We start from the raw sequence: 13,243 nt of genomic DNA, 5'->3' as shown, positions 1-13,243 counted from the left end.
AGAAGGTCCGCTGACCGCGCAGGCAGGGTGCCCGGTGGAAGAGCGGAGTCCTGCACCTGCCACGGGGGCAAACGTGTTAGGGCTTTGTATGTTTACTGTGTGTATATATTTTTTAATCTCATTTATTTATTTGAGGGAGAGAGAGAGAGAGCATGAGTGGGGAGAAGGCCAGAGGGAGAAGCAGACTCCCAGCCAAGCAGGGAGCCTGATGTGGGACTCCATCCCAGGACTCCAGGATCATGACCTGAGCGGAAGAGATTGGCTCAACCCACTGAGCCCCCCAGGCGTCCCTACTCCGGTATCTTTTAAAAAAGATAAACCAGCGGGCACCTGGGTAGCTCAGTGGGTTGAGCCACTACCTTCTGCTCAGGTCATGATCTCAGGGCTCTCTGCTCAGCAGGGAGCCTGCTTCCTCCTCTCTCTCTCTGCCTGCTTGTGATCTCTGTCTGTCCAATAAATAAATAAAATCTTTAAAAAAAAAAAAAGATAAACTAGCCAGTTTGTTTTTCCCTCCTTCCTGACTCATTTCCTACCTCCTGCCCCAGAACAAATGCTGTGACAATGACAGGTATGTGGACACTTCTGAGTTTACTTCTAACATGGAGACATGCATGTCCAATCCACAAAATATAGCTTTGGTCTCTTTTCAAATGCTGGACAATAAACATAAAATTCAAAATCATAACCATCTCTAAGTGCACCACTCAGTGGCCGGAAGCCGTCACATCACCCTCTGTCTCCAGACCTCTCCATCCCCCAAACGGAGACTCTGTCCCCACGAAGCACGGACTCCCCAGCCCTGCCCCAGCCCCCGCTCCCACCCCCTCCTCTCCGTATGGACAGGACTCCTCTGGGGCCCTCCTGGGAGTGGGGACCTGCAGGATAGGTCCTTCTGGGTCTGGTTCCTCTCGCTGAGCTCCATGTCCTCGAGTCCCTCCCCGTGGTGGCAGGAGACAGGGTCCCTCCCTTTCTTGGGGTGAATGATATCTCAGTGTGTGGATGGACGGGCAGGTTGTGTTTATCCTCCATCTACTCACAGACATTTGGGTGGTTTCCACCTCTGGCCGCTGTGAACACAATGTACAAATATCTGCCCTATCCCTCTTAATTCAAAAGTTTTGTCTTTGAAGTAAGAAGAGGGGATGCCTGGGTGGCTCAGTGGGTTAAGCCTCTGCCTTCTGCTCAGATCATGACCTCAGGGTCCGGGATGGAGCCCCCCATGGGGGCGGGGGGCATCTCTGCTCAGCAGGGAGCCCGCTTCCCCCACCCCGCCACGTCTCTGCCTACTTGTGATCTCTGTCAAATAAATCTTTAAAAAAAAAGTTATAATTTTGTATACTACATACATACACATACATATGGTAACATGGATATTGGCGGGTAAAGCAGAGAGGCACTGGACAGCAACCACAGGACTGTTCTGTCATGGTTGCCATGTGGCTTGTAATTATCTCATTCACTTACTGTTTTATTTTTTTTAATTTTTAATTTTTTTTAAGTAGGCGCCACGCCCAGCATGGGGCTTGAACTCGCAGCCCTGACACCTAGAGCCGCACACTCCACAGATGGAGCCAGCCAGGTGCCCCACTTATCACTTATTCTTGTTCATTCCCCTCCCCAGTAGGCTCTGAGCTCCAAGGGAGTCCGGATGGAACCCCCAAATTAAGGTACTCCTTATGTGTCTGATGAATGAATGACCATCACTTCCCAGGACCCATTGCCGCACAGCAGGGCTGGCACACTTTTTCTGTACAGAACAAAGAAGTAAATATTTTTGGTTTTGTTGGGCATGAGGTTTCACGGCCATGACTCACCTGGACCGTTACAGCTGGAAAACACCAGCGTGCCGATGGTAACAAGCGGAGCTGGCTCCATGCCGATACAACTTTACTTGCCCACGCACAAAGGTGAATGTCATGTAACTTCCATGTGTTGTAAAATAGTCTTTTGGGTTCCCCCCCAGCTATTTAAAAATGTAAAAACCATCCTAAGCCATACCAAAAGGACACCAGGGGGATGGGCTCTGCAAGCTGATGGCAACTCTGTAACATGTGAGCGCTCAGACCGAACCTGTCCCCTTTGTGATCAGCAGTACGTGTTACGTGTGTGTATGTGTGACATGGGTCTACGTAATCTGGTAAGACTGGATTGGATGCATCCCGCCTCGCGTCCTCTCTGCCCAGCCTTGCTGTGGCCCGTCATGGACATCACTTGCCGTCTTGGACTCCAGGCTGTGAAGTGCAGACAGTCGCAGCACACACTAGGGTCTCTCACAAGGAGTGACCTCGTGTCGCTCCCTTGCCAACATGAGCAGGAAGGAGTGTGGCCCATCTGAGAGGAGAGGAAGAGGAAGCTGGAACAGAAACCGTTTGGCTAAATTGCCAGCCAGACCGTAATGTGCAGTCGCTGCTTTTTGGGATGGAGTCCAAGTTGCATGGAGATGACCACCGGGAGGTCCCTTATCTCAGGGGACAATGAAGCCACAAGGGAGGCTCTGAGCTGACCGCCCCCTCCCCGCTTTCGCTCAGGCTCTGTTGGGGCAGCAGCCTCTGAGAGTTCCCCAGCGACCCCGGCTTCCTGCTCTTCCGGGGCCTGTGTGATCCCTACCCTCCTGTGCCGGGCCAGGAGGACCGGGTCACTTCCGTGATTAGACTCCGGACAGCTCTGACGTTGCAGATTCTCCTGCTGGCTCTGATGAAGCACGTGGCCAGCCTGCGGAGGCCCACGCAGCCGTGGACTGAGGCCCTCCCGCCACCCACAGCCAGTGCCCAGGCTTGGAAGCGGGTCCTTCCCTAGAGGCGGCCTCGGGGGCGCCCCCACAACTGGCTGGCCCCTGCCTGCAGCATTCCGACAGGGTGAGGGACAGGGGACCCAGCTAAGGGATGATAAACGGGCGCCGCTGGAAGCGGCCATGTCCAGGGCAACCTATTCCACAGCCACGGCTAGCCGGTCCGAGCGGCCTTCTGTCTCAGGCAGGGCGTTCCGGGCCATCGCTTCAACTCCGCGACATTGAGCGAGCGCGCCGCCTGGTCACGGGGCTGGGCCCAGGGCGCGTTCCGCGCGGTGTCCGCCCCAGGCCAGCGGGTCCACCACGCAGATGGCGCCCGGCCCCGCCCCCGCGTGCGGCCCCGCCCCCGGTCCCGCCCCCGGTCCCGCCCCACAAGGCCTCGGCCGGACCAGGCCCGCGCGTCCCGAGCCGAGTCCGGCTGCGCGCCCCGCCGCCAGCATGAGCGCCCCCGCCGCGCCCCCCATCTTCGCCCCCGGCGAGAACTGCAGCCCCGCGTGGCAGGCGGCGCCCGCGGCCTACGACGCGGCGGACACGCAGCTGCAGATCCTCGGCAAGCCGGTGATGGAGCGCTGGGAGACCCCCTACATGCACGCGCTGGCGGCCGCCGCCACCTCCAAAGGTAGCCGGGCGCGCAGGGGTAAACTGAGGCCGAAGGCCGCCCAGATCCGGGGTCCAGCCTGCTCTCCCGCTGAGGTGCAATCGAGCCCCTCGGTGTCCCCGTTTTCCCGCCCGCAAAATGAGGCTAGCGGGGGGCAACGGGCAAGTAAAGGGGGTGCTGTGGGCACGGGCTTGCACACAGCAGGCGCCTCCTAAGTACCGGAACCTCCTATCCCGGGGTGATGGGCCCCCACCCTGCAGACAGGGACAGGCTGGGTCGGGGGAATGGGCCCGACGACGACGACCTCCTCGGCTGGAGCTCAGCCGTGTTCCCCGCGTGAGGTGGGGGTAGGAGGTCTGTGGAGGTCGGGCGGGGCGGGGCGGGGGCGCTGCCCAGGCATCCGCGGGGAATGTGCGGCCCCCGGAGTCCCCAGAAGCCCCGCCCGTGCTAAGAATGGCTGGGGGTGGGGAGCGGAGGCTGGGAAGCAGCTGCAGGGGTGGAGGTCTGACGGGTCCCCAGGGGCAGGGCATGGGTCCTCTGGCACCTGTGCTTCTGCCTGGCGAATGAGCACACCCAGCGTCTCTGCCTTGCTGGGGTGTTCCCGGCCTGTCTTTGGGCCAGTGGGGACCCATCTCCTCCCCAGTTGTTGCAGGTCTGAGCCCTCAAACCTGCACCCCCTTATCGTAGCAAGCAAGGGTCAGAGGTGGAGAAAAGTAACCAACTGGAGAGATAAGGGCCAGTGGGGCTCAAAGTCCAGGGTCTGACCCCCCCCAGGGCCACGCGTAAACTCCGCTGCCCACACCTCCCTGGCCCCTGGCCAGAGCCCACGCCGTTCCCGCTCAGGGCTACTGTGTTCCAAACCTCCGGCCCACTTGTGCCCGCCTGGCCTTGTGCCTCCTCCTCCAGGCAGCTGCCCAGCCCCCGCCTGGCAAGTGATACGGGGCTCTTTGTGTGCCCAGGGGGCCGGGTGCTGGAGGTTGGCTTCGGCATGGCCATCGCAGCTTCCAAGGTGCAGGAGGCCCCCATTGAGGAGCACTGGGTCATCGAGTGCAATGACAGCGTCTTCCAGCGGCTCCAGGCCTGGGCCCAGCGGCAGCCACACAAGGTGCCCACGCCTGCCTGCCCCGGAGGGCGTGGGGGCCCGGTCCCTGCGGATGGAGGAAGTGGCATTCTCCCCCGGGAACTCCCCTGCCCTCTCCCTTACGGCCGGGGGAGGGGGAGAGGCCGGACACCAGAGACCCTCCATCTTCTCTTTTTGTCCCCCCGGCCCCAGGTGGTTCCCTTGCAAGGCCTGTGGGAGGATGTGGCCCCTGCCCTGCCCGATGGCCACTTTGATGGTAAGGGGAGAAGGGTCTGGGGATGCTGCCTGAAGTTCCGCCCCCAGCCCCGCTCCATGGCCCGAGGACGGGCCTTGTCAGGACCGCGCATGGTAGTGTCGGCTGGGGGGGGTGGGTGGCGGATGCCAGAGAACTGCTGCAGGAGACAAGGTCCCCGGGGGCGGCAGCAGACCGAGAGTTCAGGGCACAGCCCGGCCCTCTGTGCACACAACCCTGCTGGGGCCACTGCCCAGCCCTGAGCTCTGGCCCCCACTGCCTGTGTAGGGATCCTGTATGACACCTACCCGCTGTCTGAGGAGACCTGGCACACACACCAGTTCAAGTTCATCAGGGTAGGGCCTGTATGGGGGGTCACCCCAGGGGCGAGTGCGGGTGGGGCATTCACACCTTCTCCCTGCTTCTCTGGCCGGCAGGGAAGGTGGGAGACCCCCAGGGAAGCGGCTTCTGTCCACACTCCTGCCCTCCCTCCTGACCCCTGTCCCCTGCCCAGGACCATGCCTTTCGCTTGCTGAAGCCCGGGGGCCTCCTGACCTACTGCAACCTCACCTCCTGGGGGGAGCTGATGAAGTCCCAGTACTCTGACATCGTCACCATGTTTGAGGTGCGGCAGCCTGGGAGCTCTGCTGCGGGGGGGGGAGGTCCCTGCACTGCCCCTCACTCTGGCCCCCTCCAGCCACCAGGACCTTACAGGGTTAGGCAGGCTGTCCCTGCTGTGTGGGCGACGTGTGGAGGCCAGCCTGCTGACGCCCCACGGTGGGGCACTGCTCCCTGAGCTTAGACGCCTGGAGGGGGCCCTTGCAGCCGTGGGCTCTCCTGGTTCTGTGGGCCAGTGGCCAGGCTGCTGATCCCGACTCCCAGGGGCCTCGGCAACTGTACTGCCGTCCTGGGAAGAGTGGGTCCCATGGCCCTGCAAGTGACACCCCCCACCCCCACCAGGAGACGCAGGTGCCCACCTTACTGGAGGCGGGCTTCAGGCGGGAGAACATCGGTGTGGAGCTGGTGGAGCTGGTCCCACCGGCCGAGTGCCGCTACTACGCCTTCCCGCAGATGATCGTGCCCCTGGTCCGTAAGCACTGAGCCTGCCAGGCCTCGGGCTCAGCCTCCAGGGGGGCTTCAGTCCTGTCCCGGTGCCCCCACTCAGTGCCTTCATAGCCAGGAGTGCAGGCTCTGGGCTCTCAGTACTGGGTTCGAGTCCAAACACACCAGCAGTGGGACAAGCTTCCCTGACCTTCCCTGTTCATGTCCTCAAGGACCCAATAAACGCCAGCCCTGGGCTTGCCCGACCAGCAGGACAGCGCAAACATGTGCTTGTGGTGACTTCTCCTGCCCCTCCAAACAGTACACATGTAGAACATCGTCATCTGTTGAACCGACTTCCGGGGAGACGGGGGTGGGGGGGTACTCTGCCCCAGCACGTGAGCTTCCCTGTGCCCTCGACAGACCTATAGGACCACTGGGGCATAGTGGATGGACACTTGTCAGCCCGTCCCCCAGCCGGCCACTGAAGCAGAGAGCGGGCAGTGCGCATCGGGGCTACGTAGCCACCGAGTCCCGGGTCCCACCCCATCAGGTCAGGGGGAGGGCCTTAAACAAAGCAAAACCTTTGACCCCAGGACCCTCGCCTCACCCCTCCACAGGTGCCGAGCGCGCCCGCCGCTGTCCCGGGGCTACCCGCTCTTCCATCCCCAGGCTCTCAGCCCGTCCACCGCCCTCTTGCAGGGCCTCAGTGGCTCCGTGCACAGGACTAGGCCTGTCTGGCACAGCGCCCCCCTCTCCCACTCCCAGCGCGCCCACAGCCACCTGTCACACAGGGAGGGGGATGCGCGGAGTTCTGTCTGTTTATTGACCAGAGCGGGGTGGGGGGGGCAGGCGGCAGGAGCCGCGGGAGCCGGAGCGGGGCCGGAGCCGGGCCGCGCTACCTGCGGTACCAAATCCTCAGCCTCTTCTCCCGCTTGATCTTCCTCTGCAGCTGCAGAATGCCATACAGCAGCGCCTCGGCCGTGGGCGGGCAGCCTGCGGGATGGGCCCTGCCTCAGTCTCCCTGCCCACCGCGGGTGGCCAGATCCCGCCCTGCGCCCTCCGCCCCACCCCAACCGGTGCCGGCATGCCGGGAACTGCCCCCCCCCCTGCCCCTGCCACCGCCACCAGGGCCACTGACAGACCCCTGCTGCTTGGCAAAGTGCGCCTCCGCCTCCATGGGGATGGTCAAAGGGGAGGCTGGGCACAGCAGCTGGAGGCCACATGGGCCCTGGGACCAGAAGCGGGCAGCCGAGCCATGTCCAGGGAGGGGTCTGAGGCGGCCAGGGCACCGTCTCCAGCACCGCCTCTAGCCTGTACTGTCCAGGCTGGGGATTCGAGCCATCCATCACAGGGAAGGAGCCACTGAGTTTCTGACCCTGGTAGTCAAGCCATGGGCAGTGAGGACGATTGGGCTGCCCGTTCTGGGCCCAGCTGCCCTGTCCGCCAGCCCGATGACCTGGCCTGGGGCCTCTGGGAGGACAAGCACAGGTAGCCCGCTGACCCTGGGCCACGCTAGCACCTGGTGGTAGTACCCTTGGAAGGCAGGGAGGGATGGGGGAGTCTGGGGGGCAGGACAGCCAGGCGGGGCAGGGAGGCCCACACGGCCCACAGGAGGGGAAGCCCTGGGGCCCCCATCCCCACCACCCCACCAGAAGCAGAGGGACAGGTCACCTCCCAGGGGGGAGTGGCCCGGAAGGACAACCACAGGCACAGCTGGTCCTCGGCCCAAAATCTGGCAGTGCTGTCCCCAGAGCCCGCCTGGTGCAGGGGGCTGGGCTCGGAGGGGAGACCTGCCCTCGGTCACACAGGCAACGGGGCAGCTGGGCAGGGCCTGGCCTCTATCCGCAGGATGGATTCTCCCATGCCCACCCCCCAGACGGGCCCCAGCACCCCACAATGGGCAACACCCCGGGGGCTGGCGTGGCCAAGGCCCTCAGCAAATGTCTCCAGAACGCTTATCACCACCAACCACCGTCCCTCTGAAGGGCACCAGAGTGTCGTCACCTAAACCTTCCCAGGCAGCCTGGAGTTGGCGCCTCGAGTGTCCTCGACTCGACTTGCGTTGCCAGGGCTCAGGTTGGGCTTCCTGTGGGGGCACTGAGAACCCAGGAACACGGGTCTCCGTCTGCAACTGAGCACCACCAGCTGAACCCTGACCTCCGACACAGGAAGGGCAGAGGCCCTGGGGCCCAAGCGCGGCCAGACACAGGCTTCATGCAGACACGCGGTCCTTTTCCGGGGACAGGATCGCAGAGGCTCCTCGCTTTCCCGACGCACGTGACTGCGTCGGGCGTTTCCATCTGTGCCGTACGGCCACCCCGGCGACCTGGGCTCCAAGGGAGCCGCACCCTCCTCATGAGAATGAGACCCCATGCACCCCGGCCCTGACCTCGGGGACCGTTCTGCTTTCTAACTGCGTCTCTCTGGCTTGTGTCTGCCGTGTGGAACCACGCAAAGTGCGTCCGCAGACGGCCGAGGAGCTGTCCTCACCCAGCGCAGGCTCAGGCTTCCTCCCGCACTGGCCGGGGCCCCCGGCTGGGTAAGACCCAAGACTCTGCAGCTGGGGAGACCTTCAGGGCACAAGGGAGGAGGGACTGGGGCTTCTCTCTTCTGCTTGTGCCTACACCGGTTTGCCTGGGAAGGGCGGGAGCCCGCAGCCCCTGCAGCGGTGTGGGGAGCCTGTGACACGGACGGGGCGGGCTCACCTGGGACGTAGATGTCCACGGGCACGATGCGGTCACAGCCCCTCACCACGGAGTACGAGTAGTGGTAGTAGCCTCCTCCGTTGGCACAGCTGGAGGGGGCGGCACGGTGAGTGCACGCTGGCGCCCCCCTGCCCCCCCACCTGCCTCCAGGGGCAAAGAAGAGCCCGGAATGGGCAGGACGGGGACGCACAGTCCCTGAAGAGAGGAACGGCCACCCGAGGACCGGGGAGACCGAAGCAAATGGACGGCCCGAGCCCACGGCCGCAGGGAGGGACCAGACGCAGGAGGCCCCACGGGGTGTGAGTCCACACGAGTGACATGCCCAGACCAGACTCCTCCACAGACGGGAGGGGGCTCGCGGGGGCTGGGGTCCAGGAGAGGGGTCGGGGGGATGATGGGAACGTTTCCTTGGAGGATGATGGAATGTTCTGGAACTAGGGCTACAGCGGACAGCCCCGTGAATCCGTGGCCCGTCCCGGAGCTGTGCACTTGGACAGGGGCGCTGCAGGGCCCCAGCTCCACCTCCCGGAACAGTGAGGTGAGGAAGGAGCCGCTGGCGTGCGGGGAAGGGACCGGGGAGGGCGGCGGGCTGCGGGGCGAGGGGCGCGCAGACGGCTCACGGAGCGGTGCCACTTACAGCCGTGCCCCAGGGCCAGGGCCAGGGCCAGAACGGGCGACCCAGAGCAGCGCAGGAGGGGCGCCCTGGGGAGGGGTGGCGGCAGAGGGAGCAGAGACAGGCAGGGGCGCGGCGGCGAGGCGGGCACTCACCTCCCCATGGACACGACGTAGCGCGGCTCGGGCATCTGGTCGTACACCTGGAAGAGACGGTGGGGTCTGGCTGCGGCTCGAGGCCGGGGCGCAGGCGGCGGGCCTCGGGGCCGGGCCTACCTTGCGGAGCGCGGGGGCCATCTTGTTGGTGAGCGTGCCGGCCACGATCATCACGTCGGACTGGCGCGGGCTGGCGCGGAAGACCACGCCGAAGCGGTCCATGTCGTAGCGCGGCGCGGCCATGTGCATCATCTCCACCGCGCAGCAGGCCAGGCCGAAGGTCATGGGCCACAGGGAGCTCTGCGGGGGCAGGGCGCTCAGCCGGGGCACGGTGCCGCCGGCCCACCGCAGCTCGGGGCCCGGCCACCAGGCCTCCCCACGGCCGCCACGGCACCGCCAGGCCCCGAAGGGTCACCGGCCCAGGGCGGTACCAGGAAGGGAAAACAAGCCACATCTGTGGGCCAGCACCTTCCGGCGGCCACGTTCCCGAAGAAGAACCCGAGCCCCGGTGAAACGAGTGCTAACCGGTGGTTCAAGCAGTGAGTGGCCCAGCTTTCGGCACAGCGCGCGGGGCTCTGAGTGCCGGGAAAGCCGCACATCGCACAGTCGAGACCCTGGGGCTCAGCCCCTGCCACTGACTCATTTGTAACACGTCCTAGGGTTCAAGGACTCCAAATGCCTATTCCTCCAGGAAGGCCTCCTGGCTGCCCTTGGCTGCCCTCTGACCACTTCCTCCATCCATTCGGTGCCTGCCTCCCTCCTGCGGTGCTTCTCGGCTTGAGCCTTCCCTGCCGCCCCTGCCTCGTTGGGGACCTGCGCGGGGTCCTGCCCGCCTCACTCTTGTGGGCTACACAAGAAGGCGACCTGGACAGCCTGCAGGTGTGCACAGTTAGGACAACACTGCAGCGGCCACTTCTGTGCTGGAGCCACAGACCCTGATGGGACGCCAGGACACACACACGCAGGAACGGACCCCAAGCACCCCCAGCAGAGCGAGGCGCTCCTGTGAGTCAGGGGGAGGCAAAAGACGTACACACAGGGCGCCTGGGTGGCTCAGTGGGTTAAAGCCTCTGCCTTCGGCTCAGGTCATGATCTCAGGGTCCTGGGATCGAGGCCCACATCGGGATCTCTGCTCAGCAGGGAGCCTGCTTCCTCCTCTCTCTCTGCCTGCCTCTCTGACTACTTGTGATCTCTCTGTCTCTGCCAAGTAAATAAATAAAAATCTTTAAAAAAAAAAAAAAAAAAAAGACGTACACACAACACGCAGACTGTGCAGGCTGAGCACTGGAGGCCTGGGGGCGGCCTGTTCTCAGGTTTTTCCCAGGAAGGAACCCCTGTTCTAGACGCGCTCTGGTTTCCCAGTTAAAATCACGTCCTCATTGAAAGAGAAACAGGAAATCCACAGAAGGGAGGCGGTCGTGTTCCCTGGGGCGGAGCGAGAGACCAGATCGGGGCAGGGGCACAAAGGGGTCAGCAGGCCCCGCAGAGGACGGGCGCAGTGTGCAGGGGGAGCATGTGGGAGCAGGCAGCAGGAGGCCGGGGAGCACGGGGGGTCGGGGCTCACCCGGCGGGCCCAGTTGACGAGGTCATCGAGCTTGGCCACCACGTACTCGCCCCGGCTGCTGGGAAGGGCGGCAGATTTGGGGAGCACAGCTCCAGCCGTGGACGCAGCGGGCTGGGTGCTGGATGGGAACACACGCCGGGGGTGAACATTAGCCAGGCAGGCACCCCAACACTCCACACCTTGGTCGGGCCTGGAGCAGCCCCTCAGGGGGCAGCAGCAAGCCGGCACCACAGCCTGGTCTGGGCCGGCTCCAGCGGGAGGGGGCCGCCAGGGTCCGGCGCTCAGGGTCCGGCACTCGCCCAGAGCAGGACGCACATGCTCAATGACCGCATGAATGACGGCTGCCGGCTATGGCCCCCGTGGGCCTGTGTCCCCAGGGGAACCTGGTGTCCCTGAGCTCTGCTGACGCACTATCAAGGGCCCTGCGGGTCTGGGGTCGCACAGCCATTGTCTCGGATGTGCAGGATGGGGCCGGGCAGGGCTCCGAGGGCAGGGCTCCATGCTGCCTCACCCTGATGGTGGAGGGAGGGCCCTGCTGCCACCCAGCGCTGCTGCGAGGGCTTTAGTGTGTGCAGGTCCCAGAAAGCCTGGCCTTACCTGCTGGGGCTGTCAGCGGCCACACTCGAGTGGACACCACGCACCTGCGTAGCCACGCCCACACCGGAGCTGCGGGGAAAGGGGGTGCACATGAAGAGGAGCCTGGGGTGCCCCGAGGCGCTGTGACAGGGGCTGTGCTGGAGCACGGATGGGGACACTTCTCCCAGGGGCCAAATCTGGCCTCTGCCTGTTTTTGTCAATAAAGTTTTATTGACACACAACCACAGCCACCCATCTCTGCCTGTCGGATCTGTTTTCACAAGGCAGAGCGGAGCAGCCTGCACAGAGCCCATCCGGCCCTTCATGGAAAGTCTGCTTTCCATTTCCTAGTTCTCTCATTTTCTCCTTTATTTTTCAGTGAACGCAGTGATTCCTAGAAAAATGGTCTTATGGAAACAAGGCAAAGTCAGCCCACAGCCACATGCTGCTTGAAGCCTCCCACTGCCCCCATCAGGAGAGCCTCTCCCGAGATCCGCCATGCCCCTGCCCCAGGGCGCCGGAGATTCCATTTCTGGGCTCTGTCCACGGAGAGAGGCCCGGGACTGCCCGCCTCCCTGACCTGAGGAGGCCTAGGGGAGGCTGCCACCTGAGCAGAAGCACCAAACGCCTCCCTGCGACAGGTAGCAGGTGCGCCGTGAGTGGATGTGGGTGTGAATGCAGGCTTTGCCACCACCTGGACTGTCCCCATGGAGGGGCCTGGCCGCCAGCTGCTGGAGGAGACGGCCAGTCCACTGCCGGTCCCTGTTGCTGCCTGACTCACCACGGCACCTTCAGGAGGTGGGCACCACCCGGCCCCCCTGGCCGCCTGATGCTGCTGGAGGGCCCTCCCAGCACCCCCCCTCCACCGAGCCTGCCCCGGCAGGGCCTTGTGGCTGGAGAGACGCAGACACTCACCGCAGAGCCAGGATCGGGCGGAGCAGGCGGGGAGCTGCGGAGAGAACCGGCGGGGCAGGCAGTGAGGGGAGGCAGCAGCCCACACCGGCGGCCTCCAGGAGGTTGCACAGGAGCCCCACGCCCGGCTTGCCCTTCCTCTTACCCTTGGTCTATCTAAATTCCACGCTCGGTAAAGAGGGGCCTCTGCAAATGGGACCCACACAGTGACCCTCCCCTGCCCGGACAAAAAGGCCACCTCACCCCCGGGCCAGCCAGCCTCCCGTTCCTCCGCACGTCAGTGTCGGTCCTGCCTCAGGGCCTTTGCACTGGCCGGTCCCGCCGCTTGGAGCTCCCTGCCCCAGGCGGGCCCACGCCGGCCCTTCCTAACGCGCGGGTTTCGGGCCCTCCCGTCCCCCGGGGTCGATCGGGCACCTGTTCTACCCCCATCTGCGTGGTGCGGCGCCCGGCTCTCTCCCATGACGCCGGGGCCTCCCCGGGGTCCGCTGGGTCCTCCGGCTGGGCCTGACGACCGAGCCGGCCAGCGGCGCTCCGGGGCCCCCGCGGCCTGGGGCGCAGACTCGGCGCCGGGGATGCGCTCGCGGCGCGGGCAGCGCCGTCCCCTCGGGGCCTGCGGGATCGCGCCCCCGGGACGCGGACCAGCGCCGGCCGCGCAGCCCCGGCCCCTGTGCCCGTGCGGGCCGCCCCAGGCCGCGGGGGCCCCGCTCCCGAGCGCGCGGCCGCCGCAGCCCCGCGGCCCCGTCCCGCTCACCCGCCAGAGCCGCAGCCCCGCGGCCCCGGCCCGCTCACCCGCCAGAGCCGCCATGTCCGCCGCGGCCTTCAAACAACCTCCGGTCCGTCCGCGCCGGCGCTCCGGGTCCCCGGGGCCGCCTGCCAAAGCGGCTCGGCTGCGGCGCGGAAGCCGGGCCCCGGCGCCACCACGTTCCGCCTCCGCGGACGGCCCCCCGCCGCGCGCCCAGGAAGCCCCCCCGGGAC

General features: G+C 64.8%; 2 protein-coding genes and 1 long non-coding RNA gene across 4 annotated transcripts; 2 read left to right on the top strand and 1 right to left on the bottom strand.

Annotated features, from left to right (window-relative positions):
• Positions 1-3,165: 3,165 nt before the first annotated feature.
• GAMT (guanidinoacetate N-methyltransferase) lies at positions 3,166-6,012 on the top strand. Its single transcript, XM_059388477.1, has 6 exons — positions 3,166-3,407; positions 4,346-4,491; positions 4,660-4,723; positions 4,988-5,055; positions 5,214-5,324; positions 5,660-6,012. Exons 1-6 carry the CDS (start codon positions 3,227-3,229, stop codon positions 5,798-5,800), a joined length of 711 nt encoding a protein of 236 aa, XP_059244460.1. The 5' UTR covers positions 3,166-3,226; the 3' UTR covers positions 5,801-6,012.
• Positions 6,013-6,543: 531 nt separating this feature from the next.
• Positions 6,544-13,164, bottom strand: NDUFS7 (NADH:ubiquinone oxidoreductase core subunit S7). Its single transcript, XM_059388478.1, has 8 exons — positions 13,058-13,164; positions 12,272-12,305; positions 11,378-11,446; positions 10,781-10,898; positions 9,337-9,516; positions 9,217-9,263; positions 8,449-8,537; positions 6,544-6,736 (listed from the first exon to the last, which is right to left on the bottom strand). The coding sequence occupies exons 1-8, from the start codon at positions 13,071-13,073 to the stop codon at positions 6,639-6,641; spliced, it is 651 nt and encodes a 216-aa protein (XP_059244461.1). The 5' UTR covers positions 13,074-13,164; the 3' UTR covers positions 6,544-6,638.
• LOC132010708 (uncharacterized) lies at positions 8,544-10,442 on the top strand. 2 transcript variants are annotated; one of them, XR_009402267.1, is made up of 3 exons: positions 8,544-8,747; positions 8,887-8,986; positions 9,908-10,442. It is a non-coding gene; the product is annotated as an uncharacterized LOC132010708 (long non-coding RNA). The 2 variants fall into 2 exon arrangements; XR_009402266.1 differs by having other exon boundaries at positions 9,876-10,442.
• Positions 13,165-13,243: the final 79 nt, after the last annotated feature.

Source organism: Mustela nigripes, chromosome 2, assembly GCF_022355385.1.
Source record: "Mustela nigripes isolate SB6536 chromosome 2, MUSNIG.SB6536, whole genome shotgun sequence".
Taxonomy (NCBI): Eukaryota; Metazoa; Chordata; class Mammalia; order Carnivora; family Mustelidae; genus Mustela; species Mustela nigripes.
Note: the sequence above shows the minus strand (reverse complement) of the source record. Positions and strands in the feature narration are given on the sequence as shown.